The sequence below is a fragment of the Puma concolor genome, chromosome A1 (genome assembly GCF_028749965.1).
Source record: "Puma concolor isolate L17-30 chromosome A1, mPumCon1.1.hap2, whole genome shotgun sequence".
Lineage (NCBI taxonomy): Eukaryota > Metazoa > Chordata > Mammalia > Carnivora > Felidae > Puma > Puma concolor.
In genome coordinates this window covers 42,431,905-42,456,936 of record NC_141667.1, presented here as the reverse complement: position 1 = coordinate 42,456,936, position 25,032 = coordinate 42,431,905, and the positions used below count along the sequence as shown (strand labels likewise).

Below are 25,032 nucleotides of genomic sequence, written 5' to 3'. Positions count from 1 at the left end.
AAAATAACTATTAATATAAAATTTCAAATCTGTTTGGCCAGGGTTTTGTCCATTTTATGAATCCTCAGAAACAACTTTTCTGATGTTGACCATCTTTATTGTTTCTTTGTTTTCTATGTCACTAATTTCACATTTACCTTTATTGTTTTCTTCTACTTTATTTGTTTTTATTTCCTTAATTTATGCTCTTATCTTTTCTGTTTAACTTTCATCCTGTAAATCGAACAGTCAAGTAATAGATCGTTGAACCCAGAAAGAAGGATTAGGAGAAACAGGAAACATGAGAAGACCGATAACCCTAAAGAAATGGAAGTCATGTTAAAATTTTTATTATTTTTATTTATTTTGCTTAGGACGTGGTGTACTTCTTCAATTTGAAGACTCATGTCTTTCTTCAATTCTGGAAAATTCTCAGTCATTCTCCCTTTGAATATTGCCTCTCTCTCATTCTTTTTAGTCTCTCTTCCGGAATATTCCTATCAGAGGTATGTTGGACTTGCCATTCTATCCTCAATCTCGCTTAATCGGTTCTTTTCCATTTTTCATCTTTTTGTTCTTCTAGGTGCATTCTGGGTGGTTTCCTCAGAACCGTCTTCAGTTTCACTAATTCTCTCCTCTGCTGAGACTAAACCTGCCGTTTAACTCAACTCGTGTCGTCCTAAGTGTCCATGCCTTTATTTTCATGTCTAGAATTTGTATTTTGCTATTTTTCACATATACTTGTTTCTACTGACCAGGTTCATATTTTCTCCATAGCTTCTATTCAGTCTTTTATTTCATCATGTTAACCATGCCTATTATAAATTACTCTTCAGGTTGTTGCTATTTCTAGCTTTTGTAGTGTTCATTTACCTATTTGTGCACCTGCTGGCACTCATTGTCCATGGCTCCTTTCCTCGCGTTTGTATTTTTGGTTATGTGAACGAATTCCCAACATTTTAAAACATGGTCTCTGCATGAAGCTGGACTGAAGAAAACATCCCAGCAGAGCAGTTTTGGCATTTGTTTTCCTTGAAAACTTAGGAACTCGAGGAAACTCAAGGTCCAGAGCTGGTTTTTCAATGTTAAGTTCTCTGACTCTGATACCTCCATTGTAGAGTGTAATTCAGAGCCCACACCTTCTAATGGTGTGAGTCCAGGTGTTTGATTTTTTCCAGAGACTCACACAGATGGAAAGTGTGTTGTTGGCAGGCAAGTTTTCCCATCTCCTCTTTACAGAAGTTGTAGTTCTTCCAGACTTCAGGCTCAAAGGGAGCTCAAAGCTATGTAGGGAGCTCAATTCAGCTTCCCGGCTTCACATAGACTCAAAGTCACATCTCCTGTCCTTGTGTGGCATTATAAGGTGAGCCCCAACTCTGAGGGCAAGTATCCCAGCTGAGAACTCCTGGGGTCTCGGGGCCATCTGCTCTGGCTTCTCAACTTGACTTTGGTTTCTCCTTTTGTTTCTGGCTCCCAGGCATTTCCTTTGCTTCCTTTCAGGTTAAAGAACGTATGAGAATATTCATCCATGTCACGTTTTATCTAGGATTTGTCTGTGTATGTGTGTGAGAGTAGCCCCCTGTGGAGCAGCTCAGCCTGCCCTATTTCTAGAAGTCCTACCATTCTGACCCAATTTCCATGCCAGGGAAACCCTAATGTAATTTGTGAGGCGTCTTGGACTCTTTCTAAATAGCTGGGACTCAGGCCATTAGCAGATCAGCTATGAGGCAACAGGCACACAGGCAGAAGATCACCGTTTCTGTCTCAGCTTGACCACTTTCTAGCTGTGTCATTCTGAGCATGTCGCTAAATGAAATAGCGAGTTCAGGAAATGCTGTGTAAAATGTAAGGGTTCTACAGAGATTTGAAATCCTATAATTTTTTTTTTTTAATCTCAGCTAAGTTTAGCTGTAGATTTCAGCTAGGTGCTCTTTTGAGGATGGCTGCTCTCATGGTCTGGGAGAATCTGGAAGTCAGGCCAGAGAGGTGCAGAGTCAGTGAGTGTCATGGAAAGAATCCTGGGCCCGGTGTCAGGACAGAGCTTTCGTGTCCGTTCTGCCACGAACTGGTGGTGCCACCTTGAGCCGTTCACATTAGCTCCTGGCCTTCTCATCACCGGGTTGACCTGAGTTCTGGGGACAAATGTAGGTGGCAGACCACAGCATTCTCATCCCTGTTCCTCCCTCAATTCAGCCTGAACTAGAGAAGCTCTTTTTACATCCTGCTGTACCACTTCCTAACCACCAACTTTATTTTTCTGTGTGTCAGTGTCATCCTCTGCAAAAAGTGATAAGAATACCTCCTGCCTCAGAGGGCAATTGTGTAGACTATATGAGCTCAGACGGTCTGATTCACGATAAGCTCCCCACCCCCCAACTAGTAGCCGTTATTAACTCTCGGGCCTTCCAAGTTATTTTTGTTTAAAAAAATGGATTCTGAGGTTTAAAAAAAACCCAGCCTGATTTAGACCTGAAAGAGATCTTAAAAATTGTTCAGGTAGATTCTGGATTGAATTCTTTCCAAAGCACTTCTAGTTTCCACAGTAAGTATAGGGATCTCTATTATCTGCAGTCACTTCTTGCCGCCCTTGACCTTCCTTCTCCCCACTTCCCATCCACTCTCTGAATGCCACAGAGTGCTTTTGTTCTGTGTCGTGAAATGAGATGGCAGCAGTTGTGAAAATTCCCTTTTGACCATAGTCAAACTTTCTTCATCGCTCCTCTAGATTGTGCCACCCGTCCCTGACAAAGAAATATCTCTTAACGGTCCCTTTTCAACCCTTCCCTTTGGGGGCAACCAATTCCTCTTTCCATTAAAAATGGGCACCGGGTGGTCTCCAAGAAAGGGGAGGCGTCGAGAGAAGGGCCTTTGTTTTTCTTGAGAGATGGAGTTTCAACAGGAGGGGTGTTTTCGTCTCCGCTTCGACCTGTTCAGCAGCAGCATAGCTCATCTCTTCACGAGTGGGGTGCAGATAGCTTTTCTTCCTTGGCAGGAGAGGCAAACACCTTATGCAACAATGAGCTGAGGAGTCTGATTTCAGCTATGGCAGGCGAGTTGGCGGTTTCTCTGTGGCCTTCGCTATATCCTGGGCTGGAGAGAGAATGGCTGCGTCTGGGGCCTGGCACCGATCAACATCCATGTCTTTTGTCTCAATGCAGGAACAAGAGCTCCGCGTTTTTCAGCGATGAGGAAAGATGCTCTCTGTGGGTCCTGGGAAGTGACAGGAAAGCTGAGTGTGCCAGCTTTCTCCACACCCTTGCTCATACTGACATAGCGTCTGTCTACCGGCTTAGTGAGTATTTGCTCCTCAGACCCCTTTGAAAGCTCAGCTCAGCTGAGCAACTGGTTGAGCAATCTGGTTGAGGACTCAACCAGTTGCGAGGTCAACCAGATTGAGCCTTCCGTTCTAATCTTGGAGAAGAAAACTGCCTGAGTTGAGACTGAGGTCTCTTCCCCTAGGGCTGAAGGGGGTCTAGGTCCCCAATGATAAAGGCAGGACTGTAGAAGGTTACAGGTTCTAAGAGGTGATTTCTCCTCTCATTTTATAGATTGGAAATTGAGTTCCTGGTGAATTTGTGCCTGAGCCAGGCCAAGAACCGCCTTTCCCCATTTTCTAGTCAGGACCCTCCCTCCTCTACCACACTGGCCCCAACACAGAAATGACATTCGTCTGTTGGGGTGTGTTGGCTTTGGGTGGGGGAGGGACCTCAGTGCTGGCAGTTTTCATCAGTTTCTGCATGACTGATTGAGCGAGCGACTGCCACTCCTTTTCCTTATTTTGGAAAGGCCCGCTGCTCTGTGTCAGGAAGGACGTTCACCCTTTGACAGTGGTTTGAGTGGTTTGAGTGGTTCTCCCATCTCTTCAGTGATGGTGATATTGTGTCCACCCCTGTGTGGCCAGATCAGATGGGGCACAGTTCACGGGCCCAGGACAGAGAATCTGCCGAGGGAACACACAGGCCCGCTCCCTGGAGCAGAGGTGGGCATTAGAATCTTTCACCATGCACAAGGAGCACTTGTGAGGAGCACCTAGCCCAGGCGTCTGCATCAGCCCTGGCAGAACTTTCTTGCCACAAACAGGTCACACCCCCTACCAGGCTGGACCAGGAAGCTGAAGCTGTGGACGTTGTCTGGCAGGGGTTGCTGAGGTCCGACAATCCAAGACTACTTTGGGTCTGCCTTCAGCAGGGGCAGGCCACGGACTTGGATCTAAGGGATCCACCAACCGTTGATCCAATGATTGGGAGAGATCTAGGAGCAGGTCCCGGGTAGCCGAGAGCCTAGCGGTTATAAAGGTTTCCACTGTCACCAAGGCAACCAGCAGAGGGGCATCCTGTTGGTAAATTCCAGCTTCCTCAGGTCCTGTGCCCCAGGAAGGAGTGCCTCTGGGTACTTCTTCCTCCCAGAGGGAGCATCTTTTTGCAACTCACGCACCATTTGTGTTCTTGGTGGCCCTGCCCTGGAGAGATATGGCTGCAGTGAGACTCTCATGTGCTCTCAACGTCAGGGAGGGCCAGGGCACAACGGTAGCTCTCCAGAGCCCGGTTTCCTATCTCTCCCACATTTGGCCATGGGGCCTTCTACCCTTCAGAGCTTACAGATCTCAAGTATGTACAACGACTCTCACAGAGAGTGGTAGGCCGAGGCTTGACTTGGTGAAGGGCCTGCTGTCCTCAAAGTTCATTGGAGAGCGCAGAGTGAGGGCACAGGCAGCTGTTGTTTCTCTGCCAGGAAGAGTTAGAATCTTATTTCCAGAAGCCCCTGTCCCATGGAGACGAACCTGGTCTTCGCTTCCACAGTTGTACCATGACTGCTTTTGCTAAGAGAGTTAAGTTCTTTGCTGCCAAACTCAAGGTGTCTTCTTGGTTCTCGACTAGCCTTCTTCCACTTTTGTGACGTCAGGCGATGGTCCCACAGGCACCTTGGTCTCTGTGTCTCTTTTCTCTCGGACTGTGCCTTTCCAGTCTCCTTCACTGCCTCCCACCTGCCGGGAGATGCTGGTGTTTCTCTGGCTCATTCACAAACTCCCCTCCCCCAGCTGCTTTGCTTTCTTGTCCAAACACTTCTCCTAGGACCTGGGCCCATTCCTTGGGATGGGCTGTGGGTCCTCAATCTGTATTTGCAAGTCTCAACTTTTTTCTTTGGCTACAGATCTACTTCATTCTCAGCCTAGAGCCCCTGCGAGTACCTCAGACTCAAAATATCTAAATGCTGTTCTCAACACTGTTCCTTCGACCTCATCCCATGAGGTTACGTGAGGACCAAAACCAGGACGCTCAGTGGCCTCTTCACTCTAGTTGCTTCATTAGTCACCCTTGGTCACCTAGTCCCGTGTCCCATTGTACATACTGGATCAATGACTGTTGAGAAGGTGAACGATGAACGAATGGAGGAAGGAAGAAGGAAGGGTGTCCACGTGGCATGATGCCACATGCCACAAAGTGCACCATGCTTGGGAGTTTTGATCATGGCTCTCTTGTCATCTGCCTGGGAGATTTGAGCCTTTAGATTTTGTCATCCTCCCCATTCCCACACCTCCTAGAAGAGAGCTCGTGTTTCTAGCTTCTCCACTTTTCTTTTCTGGCTCTGGGTCTTATTTCTACCTCAGTGCCCAACCGTGAAGTGAGTGGCTTAAACAAGATGCTCTCCAGGTCCCTACAGCTCTTAAGCTGATGATAAAGGAGAAGATTCTTCCCAGTTTCTTAGAGAAATTTAAACACAAAGGGTCCTGAGGGGACCACGGGTCTGGGGTATATACCTGCAGGCCTAGGCATGGTGGCCTATTCTGACCTAACATCAGGTCTGTCTTTCCTCTCCATCCAGGTGGGTTTGAATCCATCCAGAATCTTCCAAACGATCTAAGTGGTGAGTAGAGATCATGCCGAACCTGACCTCCGGTCCTTCAGAACAGCCTCCTGCCCTCTTGCCAGGAGCTGGCCACCACAGTGGCAGGTGCTTAGGGTTGCCCAACTCTGCCTGTCCCTTACAGCGTCCCAGCCTGAAGGCTTCAAGGAGGCCAGGACTGGTAGAGCCTGGGAGGAGCATCAGGCCGTGGGCTCCAGACAGTCCAGCAGTTCCGAGGACTCCAGCCTGGAGGAGGAGCTCCTCTCAGCAGCCTCAGACAGCTATCACTTGCCAGAGCCCGATGACCTCGATGACCCAGAACTGCTCGTGGACCTAAACACTGGTCAGGAAGAGGAGGAGGCTGAGAATTTCGCCCCCATGCTGGCGTTTCTGGATCACAAGGGCTACGCTGACCACTTTAGGAGCCTCTACGACTCCTCCTTCTCTTTCCTCACGTCTTCCTTTTACAGCTTCTCTGAGGAGGACGAACTTGTGGCCTACCTGGAGGCCTCAAGGAAGTGGGCCAAGAGGAACCACATGACCTGGGCCCATGCCCGGCTCTGCTTCCTCCTGGGCCGGCTGAGCGTCAGGAGGGTCAAACTCTCTCAGGCCAGGGTGTACTTTGAGGAGGCTATGTACATCCTCGATGGGGCATTTGAGGACCTATCCTTGGTGGCTGCTCTGTACATCAATCTGGCTGCCATCTACCTGAGGCAGAGGCTGAGGCATAAAGGCTCAGCCCTGCTGGAAAAGGCAGGTGCCCTGTTGGCCTGCCTGCCTGACCGTGAGTCCAGCACCAAGAATGAGCTTGACGTTGTGGCCTATGTGCTACGCCAGGGGATTGTGGCTGGCAGCTGTGTCCTGGAGGCCAGGGCCTGCTTCCTGGCCATCCGATTGCTCCTGGACCTGGGCCGGCATGAGGAGGTCCTGCCCTTTGCCGAGCGTCTGCAACTCCTCTCCGGACACCCTCCTGACCTGGATGCCGTGGCCACCATCTTGAGTTTTCTGTATGATAAGAAATACCTTCCACACCTTGCGGTGGCCTCTGTCCAGCAACGTGGTACCCAGAGTGCCCAAGGGATGTCCCTTCCAATTTGGCAGGTCTACCTGGTTCTCCAGAACACCGCCAAGCTCCTTGGAGTTCCCTCTTTAAGCTGGGGCGAGGTTTCTGCCCTGGCCTGCCCAGCGCTCAGGCAGGCGCTGGTTGCCTGTGAAGAGCAGGCCAGTCGGAGCACCCAGAGGGCCCTGTGTCTCATCCTGTCCAAAGTGTACCTCCAACACAGGTCTCCTGATGGCGCCATCCACTACCTGAGCCAGGCCTTGGTGCTAGGACAGCTGCTGGGTGAGCAGGAGGCCTTCGAGTCTTCCCTGTGCCTGGCGTGGGCTTATCTCGTAGCCAGCCAGGCAAAGAAGGCTTTGGACATTCTTGAGCCGCTGCTATACTCTCAGAAGGAGATGGAGAGCATCACCCAAAAGGGGGTGGTCCATAACCTCCTGGGCCTTGCACTTCAGGGTGAAGGCCGGGTGAACAGGGCAGCCAAGAACTATCTCCGGGCTTTGAACAGAGCTCAGGAAATGGGGAACGTGCGTAACCAGGCGGTGACTTTGGCCAATCTTGGCCACCTGACTCTCAAGTCCTGGGCTCGGCAACCAGCCAAGGACTATCTCCTGCGGGCCGTCCGACTCTATTCTGAACTCCAGACCAGCGTGGAGACAGACATGGAATTAGTACAGGTGCTTCTCTGGTTGGCCCAAGTCCTGGTGTCTGGACGTCAGCTGGCCAGTGGCCGCCTTTGTTACGAAATGGCATTGCTGTTGGGCTTAAGGCATCGGCACCTAAAGAGTGAGTATGTCCCACGCTGTTGCACGCTTCAGAGAAAAGTGTACAATCACGTTTTGCCCTCGTCCTATCTCAAGTGATCTCATTCATGTCCCTGCTTTATGTTCAGGTCAGCTTCAGGTCACCAAATCCCTCTGCCATTTCTACAGCTCTGTTTCCCCAAACCCCGAGGCATGCATCACCTACCATGAGCACTGGCTGGCCCTAGCTCAGCAACTCAGGGACCGAGAGATGGAGGGGAGGCTGCTGGAGTCCCTCGGGCAGCTCTATCGGAACCTGAACACGGCCAGGTGAGTCTGGGCTCGGGGACAGTCCTGGAAACAGCTTACCTTCCTTGAGGAGAAGCAGCACTCTTTTCCTCAGGACGTGAAGTTCACATGCACATTCGAACAAGTTCTCTAATTTCTCTGTACCTCAGCCTCCTCATCAAAGATGAGAACGGTGGCATAGACCTTATAGTATTAAAAAAAAAAAGTTTACTTATTTATTTTAAGACACAGAGAACAGGGGAAGGGCAGAGAGAGAGGGAGACAGAATCCGAAGCAGGCTCCAGGCTCCGAGCTGTCAGCATAGAGCCCGAGGCGAGGCTCAAACTCACAAACCGCGAGATTATGACCTGAGCCGAAGTCCGAGGCTTGACCGACGGAGCCACCCGGGTGCCCCAAGGGGGCCTAATTTAGAGAGGTGGCAGTGATACAGGACTGGACCCCTCAGGAGGTCTTGGTTACCTGTGGACAATGGGTAATAGAGAAAGGACACAAAGTAAGTCAATCCACTGGTGGGGGGCAGGTGGGTAAAATTTGACAGTAAAAACATTTGATTTGCAACCTTACCTTTAAAATGCATCTGGAAGTGATGGGCCTCAGTTTATTTTCACCTTTTAGTTAAGAGACTTAGGTAAGAATTGCAACCATGCAATAAGTCATAGAATAAACAGCAAAAGAACTGTTGACTTTTAGCTCAATTGTGTGCACAAGATTGCATAACAGCACGATGGGATATCCTTTGTTTTACGATTGACTTTTCAGCCCTCTCTTAAAAAGCCTCCTCTTTGCAAAAATACACCAAACCTTAACTGTTTTACCCCAAAGCTTCTTTTAACCCCTTGACCTTTGAATCATTCTCACGTGAAGCATCCTGCTATCTTCTGCTGGTTTTCTCTTCTCTCACGTCCACACTGGGTCCAATCGGCCTACTCCTCATTCACCAGCGGTGTGGCCGGCTGTTCTGCTTTCCAGCAGGCCTTCAATTGATTCCATTACATTCTGCATGGTTTGCAAGAGATCTGACTTCATTTTGCAACAGATTAGCAGTGTGGCGTTGTACTCACAATTATGAATGACATCTAAAATACGGCAGGGATAATTGCCAGTGTTGAGCAGAGAGAGAGGTGGTTGGGGAGAAGCTAATTGAATGACAAACGTTGCTTCTCTAAGGCAGCATGGCAACCTGGGGCATCAGGGCAGCCAGATCACTAATAGTCAGATAATAATCTCTCTCTGTTCCCCTCCCTCTGTCTCCCTCTCTCTCACCCTTTTCCTCTCTTGCAAGAATCGGGTGTCCTCTAAACCTCCCGCCATCTTTGCCTTCAGTTCTAGGACGGGAGGTTTGGATCCTTGCAGCGTGTGAGGGGACAGGAGGTGTGGCCCAGAGCGACACCGCTTCCATTCCAGGACGCCCCATGAATGTCCTTTTAGTGAGGAGTGGATTTTTGGCGGTCCTCATTCTATCATTCTGGAAGTTGATCCAGATGGGGATCTTTTAATCCTCATATTCTAGAATTCTAATCTCTGAGCTTCTGATCTGTACAACTCCCTTTCTTCTGCTTTCCCACTAATGTGAGTGATATGAAGAAATTTAGGAAGTGCCTTAGGTGTCAGAGGAAAGCCCTGCAAACATAAGGTCATCATCCCTTTGCAGAAAGCTCAGTTCGTCAAGGAGAACGTGCTACAATGCGATATTTATTTAGCAGGTATAAATTACCTACTCCTGCAAGGCGCTTAACAGACACAGAGAAACAGGAATTTGCATACACCTTGAGGTGGTTACTGTAATTTAGCTCTAAGCTTCCTGGTAACTGAGGGAAAAAGGGGAAAGCCACAGGAGGTTCTCATTGTCTGATTAAAAAAAATAAACAAATGTGTCTGTTGGAGCAAATGCTTTTCTGGCACTTGTTTCTGGGAGGCTCTTATTAAGTGGGTCTTGATGTATGGACAGAGTTCTTCCACGAAACTCTCCCTGTGGGATTTCCGTATTCACGACGCTCAAAGGCAGGAAGGGTTCCTGGGTGAGGATGGCAGGCATCTGCAGGGGAGGGTTTGGAGGGAAAGAAGAGGAGGGTTGGGGAAGACTTCAGGAAGGTGGTAGCGTGTGAAGAAGGTCTTAAGGGATTGGTAAGATTTCGGAAAGCGGAGGAGGGGAAGAGAATAGTGGGAAGGGGGGACCCATCTGGAAGACACTGTGTAGGTTTGATGAAGTTTGGTGTTCAAGTGGATATGGGTAGTAAGGGAGAGAGAGGCCTTCGGCCTGTCCCCTAGGAGGGGATGCGGAGGTGGGCTGGGCTGGGGAGGGCCTCCGGACTGGCACAGCGGGCAGCCATAATGGAAATGGTGGCCGGAATAGTAGCTAAAGGCCTTCACGGCGAGCATGCAGCATTTACCAAGATACGTGTCATCTCAGGATAACTGCACAAATATCCACAAAGACCTGTGGGAACTGAGAACGAAGGAAGCCAAGTAATTTGAAGCTGCGCAGTCGGGGTTGATACCCAGGTTGAGTCTAGCACAGGGGTTGGCAAACTTTTTGTTAAAGGTCAGACAGGAAGTGTTTTAGGCTTGGTGGCCATGTGGTCCCGGTCACGACGACGCTGAGGTTGCGTTGCCTTGTGAAAACAGCCGTAGACTACGTGTGGGAGGGAGTGCGGCTGGGTTCACTGAGATTTGGCTTACAAAAGCAGGAGAAGGCTGCATTGGCTCATGAGCCATAGTGTGCCAACCCCCGGTCTAGAGTCCATATTCGTAACCACTCTGTATGTATTCTGCCTGTTCGGTCAGCAATTTCCCCCCCAGATAAACTGTTAGTGTGGATGGCTATAGCGTGAAGGCTCCAGGAGTTGTATAGATGAGCAGGGCCTCACTGTTCATCTGGTCTGATCCCTGTCTGCTCCAGAGAGTCCTGGCTGCTGACCCATGTGGTTTCACCGGTAGTAGCTCAGATCCCGGATTCCTCCATTTATGGTGGTTTCACTACCTCATGCTCCCTTTCTACTCATGTCAATTCCTCCTATTCGAAAGGTTTTCTGTAGGGTTTAGAGGTGGAGGATGGTAGGTGAGGGCATACAGACGGAGAAAGCTGCGGCCCAGCCTTTGGGTGTTTGCCTTGGAATACTTTGCTGTCCCTTTGTCCAGGACTGTCGGGGTCTTGCTATCTCTGCCTCCAGGGTGACAGCTACAAGACCTAGTGTTTCCAGTCTCTCAGTGGGCAGGGCCCTTGGGCATCTTGTTTTCTGTCTTCAGGTGACCTAGTACAGCCTGTGCCTTGTACTGAACCAGGTGGGACCCATGGGAATTTTGAGGCTCTATTGAACCCAGCCGACAAATGTTCACTGGGCGTTTATTATAGCCCAAACACCTGACAGAGAGCTATAGTCCCTGAGCTCACAATGCTTACAGTTCAAGATATTGACAATATTCACATACATATTTGCCGAAGGTATCCTATGAATTGTGGTAAGGGCCACCAAGGATGTGCATGTTATTTTTAGAAAGAAGACATGCCTGTATGCAACAAGTCTTCACGAAGTAATTCTTTGCGTGTGGATAGAATAGTCGCCGGAAGTCAGTATTCCTTATTCTTATTCTTATGCTTCTTACTCCTGTGGAATGAACAAAGAAACGCTTCGCCATTTGGTTTTCGGTGTAACTAATACAACCAACCACGAACATTTCTGTAACCCTGAACGAGGGAGGCACTGCTCTCACTGACGTGTCACGTGATCACGGGGGCTGGGACGTACATCATCACCCCTACTTTGGCAGGTGAGGAAACCTTGTTCGAGGCTGGAAGTAGCTTATGCTCTTCCCAAACTTCTAGGTTGTTAAAGGAGTTAAAAAAAAAAAGCAGAAGCCCTCCCATGTGCTGATTTCTGAGCCCGAGACTGAGCGCTGCTTGAGGGTGTGTGTGGGGTTCTGGAGTCAGATTGTCAGGGTTAGACTCTGGTTTAACGTTTATCTGTGCTGAGCCGTCAGCACAGAGCCCGACGTGGGGCTCGAACTCACGAACCGCGAGATCATGACCTGAGCCGAAGTCAGCAACCCAACCGACTGAGCCACCCAGGCGCCCCAGACTCTGGTTTAAACAACGTCTATTACCTGGTCCCTGTCACTTACCCTTTCTGAGGCTTATTTTTCCCTATTCGTAAAGTGGATATAATACCGGGACTAGCTGCATAGGGTTGTTTTGATGATTAAGTGAGATAAGGCATGTCAGGTGCTCAATAAATGTCAGGGAATGATTACTGTCACGTATTACAAGATCAAACAGCAGAGGGCTCAACCTAAATCTTTAGAAATGAACAGTGCCAACTTGGACAAATTAAAAAAAAAAAAAAAAACCCTCTGAGTTTCTTTATTTGCACAATGGGCTAAGATCCCTCATGGCTTAATGTTTCTGAGGTTTAAATGACAGAATGGACATTAAAATTCATATCCCAACACCTGGCATGGGTCAACCCTCGGTGAGTGGCCGGTCTTATTGTGGAAACAGGGCAGGACCAATGAGTGGAGGCTGGGCCAGAGGTCAGACACTCATTCAGGCAGGGCAGGGATCTGGAAAGCCCCAGCAGGGGATGGAAAGAGGAAGTCTGGGAATGCAGGTGCATGAGAGTCACTTGGCCACAAGTTCATGGCTGATGTCCAGGTGGGAAGGAAGGAACAAGGACTCAGCTGTAGAGAATGAACTTCAGGGGCAGGAAAAATGGGAAACAGAGGACTCAAGATTGGAGAGGAGAGATACTCAGGCAAAGCCTTGGCAATAGGTGGCCCGGAAGAGCATGACGCTCGGGATCAAGGCTGATCAGATGCTGTCCCACCAGCCAGGCTCCTTACTTCTTTTGATTTGGGAGCTAAGCCACACCTAGGGGCTGCAGGTGGTGGCTGATGGAACTGGAATGCTGGGCCATTCCAGGCCAAGCCAGTGGCTCATCAGGTGAGTGATGGAGCACAGCCACTGGCATAGGCAAACAACTGGGCAGTGATGGGTGACAGGATAGGACCAAGGAGGCTGGAAACCACCTTCCATTTTCAGACCTTCGGGCACTTGTTTTCACTGGGCGTCACGGATCAGATGTACGTCTTGGAGGCAGGCAGTGGTCTCTGGGAAACCCTGTATGCACGAGGAGTCTTGATGGTGCTGTGTGAGCAGTTAGGTTTCTGTAAGTCCTGGCTTCCCCTGTGGGGTGTTTCTTGGAGAGAAATCCTGATGGCTCATCCACAGTCATAGTGAGCTCGGAGAGAAAAGGTCTAAGAAGCAAAGTTCCATTCCTCTTCTGCGATCGGCTTCTTTGTAATAACCCACGTCTTGCTCCCTGGGGGTCTGGAGAAAACAACCATAGCTTAAGGGTCTCCCAGGACAGCAAACAGTAATAAACAAAAACAGAGGAGGGAATAGGAGGATGAGATGTAGGAGTCCTGTCTTCATCAACTGTTCCAGTGGGAGTGGGGAGAGCGGGGCTTGGAAACTCTGCTTGAGGTCTGGGGTGGGGGTGCGGAGCGGGTGAGAGAAGATGGGGCCCCCGTTTATCCTAGCTCAGCCAGGCAGGCTGGTGACCAGCTCAGCACTATGTGCAGCTTCTCAGCTCACAGCCAGGAGAATGTCACAGTCTGACATTCTAATACTTGAGAGAGGGTGGCCTGTGCCCATCCTGAATGCCCTATCAAGAGCTGGGCAGTGGGGGGAAACCCGAGTTCTTTCTTCTCAGGAGTTGCAAGGGCCAAATGCCTGGCACTTTCTCCAGAAGGCCAGTAGCTGCCTCGTTGCCAACACGAACCAGGGCCTCATTAGTCAAAGGCAATGCTTGTTTTCATCACTGTGCACAATGATGAGATGGTAACCACGTTTGATGAGGACCTCCTAACTGTGCATACACTTGGTTGATGATGATCCGTGTTTCTAGAAGGATCTTTATGGTTTGGAGTAGTTGTTCTCAGATTTTGATGTGCGTGGACATAACCCCTGGGTTATTAGGGTGTGTTAGGGTGCACCTGGGTGCATTAGGAATCCAGATTTGGAGCTTGCACCTGCCATGATTTGGACTTAGTGAGTCTGAGGTAGCTCTAGGAGTCTGTATTCTTTAAAAAAATTTTTTTAATGTTTATTTATTTATTTTTGAGACAGAGAGAGACAGCGCATGAATGGGGGAGGGTCAGAGAGAGGGAGACACAGAATCTGAAACAGGCTCCAGGCTCTGAGCTGTCAGCACAGAGCCCGATGCGGGGCTCGAACTCACGGAGCGCGAGATCACGACCTGAGCTGAAGTCGGACGCTTAACCAACTGAGCCACCCAGGCGCCCCTAGGAGTCTGTATTCTTAATAAGCTCCCAGATAATGCTGCTGCAGGAGGGCCACGAGTCTCAGAGGAATGTGGGTGCTGTGAAATGAGTTCTGGGCCAGGACTCAGGAGAAGGGAGTTTTGGCCTTGGAGTTTCCCCCAATGTGTTGTGCAATCTCGTGCAAATTACTTCCCACTCTTGGCCTGTTTCCTCTATAACATAAGGGACTGGGCTGGATCTCCAAGTTTCAACCCAGGTTACACAATGAAGTCACTATCGAGCCTTGACTAAATCCTCCCACAGTGTCCCAGGCCTAGCATGGCATGTCAACACCTTGGGGTCACTTTGCCTGTGTATGTGTGCTTAAAAAGCTTCTGGGTGATAATTGCTGCTGGAATGGAGAAATACTATCTAGATGATGCCCCGTGTTCCTTCTTGTTCTAGAATTCCGAATCTGCGCCACACTACATAGCCTGTGCGACATTTCTTCTTTAGTCCCTGTCATGGGGGAAGAGTTTCGGATGTAAGACAATTTTCCAGATAATTCGAGTCCTCCGATAAACACCAACCTTTTAAGACTTGTTGCCCTTGTTCGATTTTTCTTCTCAAACAAAACATCTAAATCTTTTTGATGATGTAAAGTTACCACTGTGCTCATTCATTCGCGCTTTTATTTAATAAATATGCATTTGGTATCCACTGTGTGTTAGGTGCTTATGGCAAAAAATGTTACGGTGTAACATCCAAAAGATGGATGTGGGCCATGGGCCATGATAATGACTCTGATAACTAACCTGTGAATATTCATCACTGTTACACTGTTTCTCCATCCGAGCATTCCAGCTTCACCATCTCACTGAATCCTCCCAATAACCCTCGGAGGCAGGTACAATGACACCCCCATTTTACAGATGGGAAACTAAGGCACAGAAAGCTTCTATACTTTCTCAAGTTCACACAGATGTTTGAAGCTGAGCCAGGCCTCTGATCTCTCTGTGTGATCAGGGACAATCTGGTCCTGGACAATCTGGAGGGTCGCTCCCTCCCAGAGCCTCAGTTTCTTCCTGTGCTGAGTGACTCCGAGGCCCCTTTGAGGGGGCCCTTGACTCACACCTAATGGTTCCATGTCTGCCCGCTCCCTCAACCCAGGTCTCTCAGGAGATCTCTCACCTGCATCAAGGAGAGCCTGCGTATCTTCATCGACCTGGGGGCGAAAGACAAGGCTGCCGAGGCCTGGCTCGGAGCTGGACGACTCCACTACCTCATGCAGGAAGATGATCTGGTGGAGCTGTACCTGCAGGTAAGTCTCCTGCAGAGCCCACCTGCCCCCTTGGGTCATCTGGGGAGACAGCGTACCCTCCAAAGCGACCAGCTGGAGAGAGGTGATGTCCATGCTGAGCCCTGGGAGGGAGGGGTGACGCTGGGATGTCCCCTGGACACAAGATGGAGCCCAGAGTGGTCTGGTGACAGGTGGCCGGTCCCTGAGTCCCATAGGGACGTGTGGGCTCTCAAAGAATGTGGCAGGAGAGCCGCTCATCTGTCATGTCACGATCGATCTCTGCTAATCTCAACACAAACCTTGACTTCCGGGGTTTTGCGGCAATATGAGGCGAGGTTGATGAGTGCAGGGTGTTAACGTTATTGTCCTCTTCCAGTCTTTTTGTTTGCATCCCTTTAATGCCTGAGATATGGGACAGTGTAGTGATGAAAGGCCGGGGCTTTGCAGACAGACAGCCTGGAATCTGGTCACAGAGCCATCAAGTATGGACCGCGTGACCTTGGCCTGGCTGCACTGGCCACATCACAGGGCCTCGGTTTCTTCATGGGTAAACCCCATCTCTAAGGGTAAGGAGTATGTGTGTCACTTGTGTAGGAAATGCATATACAAAGCAAGCATTTACTAAGTGCTTGGGACTTAGTGAATTCTTAATAAATGGCATTTTATTTTTATTATCGTCATCATCATTGCTATTATCTGCACAGTGCCGACATTATGATGGTATACATCATTTGTTTCATTGGAAACATGTCATTTAGCTTTTCTTCCTTCCCTTTTCTTATTTTTCTCCCTTTTTATTCCCCTTATTACTTAAACCCACACAAAGTCACTTCCGCCGAGACTTAATGATGGTTATGTTAACAGTGAGCGCATGCTCACTGTGCAAACACATCACATACCTGCTGTAGTTTAACCCTCGTTCCGAATACAGCAGGAGTGTCTACTCCAGTTCCCATTTCACGGATGTGGCTCAATGAGGCTGAGTAACTTGCCCAAGGTGATACGGCTGGTAAGCTGTGAAAACTGCCCATGGGCCGTGTGACACAAAGCCTTCACTCTCAGCCTCCATGCTCTCCTGCCGTGGGACTTTAGAGCTGGAAGCTTTTTCAGAGAGCAGACAATTCGGCCTTGCCTTTCACTCTCCAGGACACGAGGCCCAGGGGCGGCTGTCTGGGGTGTGCATTTGCTCGGCCGGCAGAGCCCCCTGATTCCCGGATTCCGTCTCCCCACCTGTTTCTCTGTGCAGCAAGGCAATAACAATTACTGCCGGGTCTTCCCCAGGGACCCATTGGCCAGCCCTGGTCTCAGGCCCACGCAACCCCAGACCTGATTTTCTGCAGAGTTGTTCTCAACCTCAGGCCCTCTGAGGTCCCATAGCTGGGCTGCAGACGCTATGGTACATTCTTCAGCTTCCTCACTAAGTTTTGTTTACATGCAATGTGGAATCACTGGCTAGAGATAGAGAGGTCGTGGGAGCCAGGGGAAGGGTATCACGCTGGAAGACACTAGCATTTCTTTGGCAGTAACTATTATGTAAATGTAGAGAGTTTTCCTTATTCTTTCTGAGCCTCGGTTTCTCCAAACCGTCTGCAAAGTGTAGGTGTTGGATGAGATCGCTGGTTTCCAAACTCCAGTCATTTGTGTATGAAGTTAATGGTTTTGCCACGTTTATGTATTGCCTGTACCGTTATTATTTTCTTTGACTCAACTTCAGATCAACTCGATTTGATCAATTAGAGCTTTTTACACTAAATCACACTATCTGAAAGCACAGATTTGGATGCATTATTCATCTCTCCTAAAACATATTAAAATAAATACTTAACTATTGAAACACAAAATGCTTGTCTCTGTACTGCTAAAAAAATCATCTCAAGGGCTCCCCAAGTAATCTCTCATGCCACGATGGGAAATGGCAGACTAGGGAATCTCAAAGTCTTCTTACCAGCCCCGTGAGTGTGGACCACAATTCAACGTTCAGAGGATGTGAGCCGAGAGTTGAACCAGGTGGCCAGGACCTCGCTCCTGCTGGTCCTGTGGCCGTTTGGAAGTCTTCTCTGCCTTTGACAGCTGTCTCTGTCCCATCCAGGCAGCCATCCAGAAAGCCCTGAAGTCCGAAGAGCCCTCCCTGGCTCTCAAACTCTATGAAGAAGCGGGCGACGTGTTCTTCAATGGGACCCGCCACAGGCACCGTGCGGTGGAGTATTACCGGGTAAGTCCAGCCAGGCCAGCCAGGCGCTGGCACAAACGTGCCAGGGCCACAAGGCCTGGGGCCCCCTTCCCCTCTCTTCCTGTTATTCCTTTTCCTTTCGTTCCTCATTCAGTGCCTATGTGGTCTTCCTTTCTTCAATCCACAAGCCCCCAAAGAAGGAGTTGATAAATTCTGTCATTCCTAGGCTTGATAAATTATCTTTTCTGGCAAAACACGCGAAAATAATTGCATCTCTTGGGTGAGTGGTGCTTTATGGTTTCTGGCTCACTTGTGTGTTTACCAGAATGTTCCCGGGTACCACTGGGGGCACGGTGGGGAGATGATTGGTCCAGGGATGAACGCTTGTGTTTTACTATGTTTTTATTAAGTGGGCATTAAAATACATTTAAAATATTAAACATGTGTAACACCAGCTCATCAAACCCATGAATTCATTATCGCAAAAGTTGAGGCAGAGCGTTGGCTCAAAAAATAATTGTAATTAAGTAATCCTGCAGATGCGAAGCAGATGTGTCAAAATCATAATGGTTGTTCGGTGAAGTCTGGAAAGTTTATTATCTTGTTTGACCCTAAAATTTCTCTTATTCATTCGTTTGCTTGTTCAGCTCTTTCTTCAGTCAACAAACATTTATCGAACACCCACTATGTGCTGGGCACTGAGCTAGGGGTGAGGAGAGCGTGGAGTATGTCCCTGACCGTTGAGGTGCGCGTCGTCATATGCACTTCATAGATGAGAGAATTAAGTCGAGAGAGATGAAGTGACCTGCCTAAAATTCGATCGTCATAAAAATAACGGAAATGGCCATTTATTGGGCGCTCTCATACAGCACGCGCGAATTCCACAGACTGCCGCGGGTGCCAAAGGAGCCTGTGAACTGGGACGTGAATAAGTTCCCATGTGGCCCTGAGATAGGTCATCTTCCTTTTCCTGATCTCGGCTTTTCTAGTCTCAGGAGGCCTGATGACCTTTACAGTTCTCCTACCTCTAGAATCTGGGCAGAGCGACCAAGAGCAAGGACCAGGAGAGCGAGTTGGGAAAAGCCACATGTGGCGGCCCCCCAACCCCACCAGCACAGTGTAAGCGCCTGGAGTGCGGTCTGTACCGATGATTTTTAGCTAGACTAGGGCTCCATGTGCCTCTCTTCCCAGGCTGGGGCTGTCCCTTTAGCGAGGAGGATGAAGGCGGTGAGAACGGAGCTCCGGGTTTTCAATAAGCTGACGGAGCTGCAGATCAGTCTGGAAGGCTACGAGAAGGCTTTGGAGTTTGCCACTCTGGCAGCCAGACTCAGCACAGTCATAGGTAAGTGATCCGGATGGTCTGGCGTGTTGAATGGGCGGGCTGAAAGCTTATCCTATGGTGGTGGGGGACATGGGGGGGGGGGGGGCGGAATGGATAACAAAGCAGTAACAGCAAAGGCTCTGGAGTCAGACTGTGTGGGTTCAAATCCCGGATCCAACTGTCGGGAGATCTTAGTTGTAAGCAAGCTGCTTAATGTCTATAAGCCTCAAGTGTGTCATAGGGAAATAAGGCTTAAACATAGCACCCACCTCATGTAGTTGTTATGAAGACCCATGATTATCCATGTAGAACCCGCAGCACAGCGCTTCCGCGCTTGGTACGTAAGTCCTAGATAAGCATTACCTGTGTCACCCTGATCATCATACCACCATTGGTATTACTTCCCGGTATAGGGTAAATGGTTTCATATCCCCGCACAGGCAGTGCCCCTGTTACCAAGGGCCTCTGCCCTAAATTTTTAATTGGTTGATTGTTAGTCAAAAGCACATTTTTCCCTGCGGAATTGAAATGTAGATGAAGGTCAGATTCCCATTAACTTCACTCACTAAGGGGCTGAAATAGTTTACAATTATCACGGAAGCTAGTGGGAAACAATGTGAGCCATCAAAACAGAAAAAAGGCGGAATAAAAAAAAAAAAAAAGACGAAAAAAAAAAAACCCCACCCTCATCTTGAATGTTGGTGTTGAGGAAAAGCAGGTTTGATGAGAGAAGGCTTGATTAGATGTAGAGGCAAATGGAGTCTTCAGCGAGGATGCTTGGAGGGACTTCTGGGCATTCTCAAGGGCCTGAGACGTGGATGGCACTGGACTTTATTGTGTCTTAATTGCACTTCAGAGCTCTGTCTCCTCTTCCTACCTTTTTCTTTACTGCAGAAAATCTTATCTGAGTGACCGCTAGCTCGGCAGAGGCCTTGGGAGCCCCAGGCAGCTCCCTCTCTGAGAGTTCTTTCTCCTTCCCTGGGCAGAAGCTGAAAGCAGGCTATATCCACTTTTGTGCACTTCCCCGTGACTGGATTTTTCCATATCAGAGAATTTTCTCTCCCTTGGATTTTTTCTTTTCTTGTTGGCGTTTGGTTCTTCGAAGCCTAAAAAGTGGTGTTTTTTAGATTGCATCAAAGAGCCACCTTGCAAATATTCCAAAAACACAACGGGAAGCCTTTGTTCTCTTTAAAAGGCCACTTGGTATTAAAGGAGTTGGTTATTAAAACGACAGACCCGCCTAAACCCCAAACAACAAATCATAAACGCATTAGAAATGGAGGTTCTAAAGCATGGGTTTAAATGTGAGCAGGTCTTTGTAGTAATCTGAGACCTGGAGCTGGTGGTAAAAGCCAGAGGGTGACTGATGCCGGTGGCAGCCCCCCGGGGCTTCTCTGAAGGGGGAGACTTTCAAGGGAGAAGACGTTCGCACTACAGAGTCATTCGTTGCAAAGAATCCTTAGCCACTGCATCAAGCTAGACTTGCCACCATGTTTCATTACAGGGATTTGGAAATCACTATCTCCCAGAATCTTGAGTTACAGTCACCTCTGTAATAAAGAAAAAGTTTCCTTCAGGAAATCGTCCCAGGAAGTCATGACGGGCACACGTGCTCTCATCAGTCCCGCCCAGAGCCCCGTGTTGCCTTTCGCGTCACTTACCGCAGGTGTAGTGTTAGTTTTGTTTGTGAGATTATTTAAGGGGCATCTGTGTCCTGTGAGGCGGGAAACCTCACGGGGGCAGGGACCTCTTCTGCCCTGTTCCATATATCCCAAGCACCGCCCCTGATCCCCAGAAGACCTTCAAAAAACAGCACAGACTGGGTGCGTGGACGGATGCCGTCAGGTGTCGGCTGCACGATGTCTCCCTCAGTCTTCCAATTCCTAGGAGATCAGAAGCAGGAGCTGGTGGCCTTTCACCGCCTGGCTACGGTGTACTATTCCCTGAGCATGTATGAGATGGCTGAAGACTGCTACCTGAAGACTCTGTCCCTCTGCCCACCCTGGCTGCAGAGTCCCAAGGAGGCCCTGTACTATGCGAAGGTATATTATCGCCTGGGCCGACTCACCTTCTGCCAGCTGAAGGTAAGAGCCGTGCTGGCGTACAAGGTTGTGTGACAGCTACCATCCAACCCCACTCTTCCCTGACCCTTAGCCTTCAGGGCACAGTTGAGTGGGCCAAGATGGGGAGTCATATCTCACAGGGTGGAGGGGGGTGGTGACTCATCTGGGAACACGATGGTTCTTTGCTGCTTAGCCCCGTGGGAGACCTCAAACGTGCTCCTGTCCGCTGAGGAGACGGATCATAGCTCGAGCTACTCTTTCTCCTTGCCCTGCTCTGATTTCCGTAGCCGCTTTATCTGTTAGGTACAATGGGGACATGGCCTAGTGCATGTGAGTTCCTCAGGGGCCGATGGACATACACAAGATACAAAAGAGCTGGAGACTCCCACATTAAAATCAAAATCAGGGGCGCCTGGGTGGCGCAGTCGGTTAAGCGTCCGACTTCAGCCAGGTCACGATCTCGCGGTCCGGGAGTTCGAGCCCCGCGTCCGGCTCTGGGCTGATGGCTCAGAGCCTGGAGCCTGTTTCCGATTCTGTGTCTCCCTCTCTCTCTGCCCCTCCCCCGTTCATGCTCTGTCTCTCTCTGTCCCAAAAATAAATAAAAAACGTTGAAAAAAAAATTAAAAAAAAAAAAATAAATAAATAAAATCAAAATCAGTGTTTGGGGCGCCTGAGCGGCTCAGTCGGGTAAGCGTCCGACTTGGGCCTCAGGTCATGGTCTCACAGCTCGTGAGTTCGAGCCCCGCTGATAGCTCGGAGCCTGGAGCCTGCTCTGGATTCTGTGTCTCCCTCTCTCTCTGCCCCTAACCCACTCGCATTCTGTCTCTGTCTCTCTCAAAAAGAAATAAACATTAAAAAAAGTTTTTTTTAAAAAACAACATTAACGTTCAACTGTGCGTCTTCAAAATATTATGGATTAACTAGCCAGATGCAACGCACTTCTTATAAAGTTCTATACAACTCTAGGACAAATCTGGGTACGTGTTGACACGACTGAGAGAGCGAGGTGGGATCTCCGAATGTAGGCACACCTCCGTCCTCGAGAGGCCTTAGCCCTGACTCCTGTTTGCTCTGCTGGAGCTGAATTCAGAGCTTGTTTTTCCAGTCACTTCTAGAACTGTATTGGTGGTCTGAAAGTCTCTGCTACAATTCTGGCCCTTGAACTTTGCCCCCAGCATTGGCTTCCCTTTACCAGAGGTCCCTGTCTGCACCAGCACAGCCCTTAATCTCTTAATATTGTTCTGAGTCACGCCTGTGTTTGGCCCCCAGGGGATCCTCAGCGCGGCTCTGCTGTCCGTTTCTTATTTGCCAGAAGTTGTTTCTGGCCTGAATTAATTATTGACTTAGGAGGGTTAATGGGAACCAGACTGCCTTTTTGAATCTCACCCAAAGAAGCATCTGTTCCTCATTCGTACCATGCAGGAAGGGACGATGATGGGGTGGTGGAGATGGCAGAGGCCATCTTGCCCCTGTCCCATAGCTCCCCGGAAGTGGTTCAGGGACACGGTGCAGACAGTCTGATTGACTCGACCAGTGGTTCCAGGGATTGCAAGGGGGGAAGAACTCAACTCAAATTAGCTTATGCAAAAGAGGCGATTTACTGGCTCCAGGAACTGGGAAGTTCAAGGATAAATTTAGGAGTTCCAGGTAGTTCTGGAGGCTGGCGCTCCAATGTCATCATGGATTTCCTCACCTTTTCTTGTATCTCTTGGCTCTGTATGTTTCTGCTTCTCTCTGTTTTTTGGTGTCCTTCCCGTCCAGCTATTGGCAGGCTTACGCCCACGTCTCCAAGGGTGAGGGACATTTTCTCCGTTAGGTCACACTGAGAGGTCCCAGGGAGTGGCTGGGGTAGGTCAGCTTGAGTCATTTAGGAATCCCCGAGGCACTGTGCCCAGGATGCTGCTGCTTCACGATCGGCTGAGCCTGGGTGAGGTGCCACCTGGCGTGGAGGGCTACTGGAGGTAGCAATGTCGCTGGTCCCCCAGGAACCAGGAGAAGGGGGTGGGAACGTACTTGGGGTAGACAGAATCTGGAGTTCTGAGTTCCTGTCACTGCCTCTTGGCCTCCCCTGGAGATGTCTGCTCACTGCTGTCTCTTCTCTGTCCCCACGTCATGGGGTTAGGACGCCCACGATGCCACCGAATACTTCTGGCTGGCCCTGGCAGCGGCGGTCCTGCTGGGTGACCAGGAGCTGCAGGACACCATTAGGAGCAGGTTGGACAACGTCTGCCGGAGCCCCCTGTGGCACAGCAGCCCCTCGGGGCGCTCCTCAGAGAGGGCGCGGTGGCTGAGCGGGGGAGGCCTGGCCCTCTGAGGAGGGCTGTCCTACATCCGACCAGTGGCCATGGCCAGAAGCTGCCTCCCTGCCCTGGGCTCCAGGACACCCATCTGGAAGGTCTGCATCATCACCTGGCCCAGCCCCCTCATCTTACAATGAGACTAGCACCGCCCAGAGGGAGGGGCTCATTTGGGGTCGGCCACACCAGGAGTGGATGACAGAGCAGGGACTGGAGGTCCTGGCTTTGTGTCAGGGGTTGTGTCTAGAACCTTTTCAGCGGACTGCGGGCCCTTCCCCACATACAGCCTCTGAAACGCACTTTCTCAACACAACGTTCTAGAGAAAATGAGAACCCTTGTCCTGAGGGGGCAACCTCTCTCTCTCCTCCCCGCACCCTCCCCCCCCCCCCCCCCCCCCCCCCCCCCCCCCGCCGTGAGGAAATCAGGCGCTGCTCTGGAGAGAAGGCAAGCAGGTTCTCAGGGAAAGACCCTCTCCTCTCGCCAGCAGAGAAACTGCAAATTTCTTTCTTTTGCCAGCCAAAGAGGGTGTCACTCCTCTTGCTCGCGGGGACTGGCAGGTGGGCATTCACCATGCTCTTAGCTCAAACGACAGCCCCAGGACGGCCAGCTCAACACACAGGGCCTGGGGTCTGATGCGGATCCACCTCTCCCTCCTGCCCGATGCTCTGCTCCTCCGTAACCGCCTGGAAACTCCGGGAGCCTCCCCAAGGGCCAAGGCTTAAACATTGAACACTAAGAAGACGATGACGTAAATTCCTTCAGAAGAGTGTATATTATTAAATATTGCTCATCTACATGTATACACATCAGTCTCCTTTCTAATAGAGAGAGATGAGATGGGAGGCTTGAAGGATGGGTTAAATACCAAGGTGTCGTATGGATTTCGGGGTAGCTCCTTGACAAAGCATCTCTATGAGTTGTCTATCACTGCATAAAACACATACGGTGGCTTGAAACATCCATCATCCTACAGTTTCTATAGGAATCAGGACCTGGAGTGTGGCTTAGCTGGTGGCTCACAAGGCTACAACGAAGGCATCAGCTGCTGTCTTCTCCAGCTTCGCTGGCAGAGGGCTCCGCTTCCCAATTCACTCACACCGCTGTTGGCAGGGGTCAGTTCCTTGCTCGCTGTTGGCCGGGAGGCTGCCCCCGGTTCCCTTCCATGTGACCTCTCCACAGGACAGCTCACAGCATGGCAGCCTGCTTCATCAGAGAGCAAGACAGTGAGAACCGAGTGAGAGAAGGGAGTCTTCTCATAAGCTCACCTCAGAAGTGACATCCAATTAGTTTTGCCTGGTCTATTCATTATAAGGGAGTCGCTAGGTCTATAGCCCACACAAAAAGGGAGGGATATATATACCAAGGGCGTGACTTCCAGGAGGCAAGGAATCACTGGGGGCCTTCCAGAAGCTGCCTACCACAGTATCTGAGCTATTTGATAACGAAATCAGGAATTCCCTAAGGCAGTGAACTCCGAGTATGGTCCACCCACTGGACCCGCCACGTCAGCCTTACCTGTGAAATTGTCTGAAACGCAAATTCTGGGGCCCACCTGAGACCTCTGAATCAGAATCTCCGGAGTCCCGGAGCCCTAGTTTTTGCCTTGCTCTCCAGGTGATTCTAATGCACACTAAAGCATGATAAACACTAGTCTGAAACCATGGTTCTCAGAAAATGTGCCAAAGAATCA

At 49.8% G+C, this 25,032-nt stretch overlaps 1 protein-coding gene across 6 annotated transcripts in view; it reads left to right on the top strand.

Moving 5' to 3' along the window:
* SH3TC2 (SH3 domain and tetratricopeptide repeats 2) overlaps positions 1–23,719 on the top strand; it is a 50,226-nt gene extending 26,507 nt beyond the window's left edge. For 5 of the 6 annotated variants that reach the window (XM_086678995.1, XM_086678990.1, XM_086679004.1 and 2 more), the window contains 9 exons: positions 3,138–3,271; positions 5,803–5,844; positions 5,969–7,666; positions 7,773–7,953; positions 15,361–15,511; positions 17,580–17,702; positions 18,852–19,002; positions 20,854–21,065; positions 23,167–23,719. In XM_086678995.1, coding sequence (XP_086535121.1) covers positions 3,138–3,271; positions 5,803–5,844; positions 5,969–7,666; positions 7,773–7,953; positions 15,361–15,511; positions 17,580–17,702; positions 18,852–19,002; positions 20,854–21,065; positions 23,167–23,358 — 2,884 coding nt within the window. In that variant the 3' untranslated portion in view covers positions 23,359–23,719. The remainder of the gene's footprint in view (positions 1–3,137; positions 3,272–5,802; positions 5,845–5,968; positions 7,667–7,772; positions 7,954–15,360; positions 15,512–17,579; positions 17,703–18,851; positions 19,003–20,853; positions 21,066–23,166) is intronic. The other variant, XM_086678983.1, reaches the window with a different exon arrangement.
* The last annotated feature ends 1,313 nt before the right edge of the window (positions 23,720–25,032 follow it).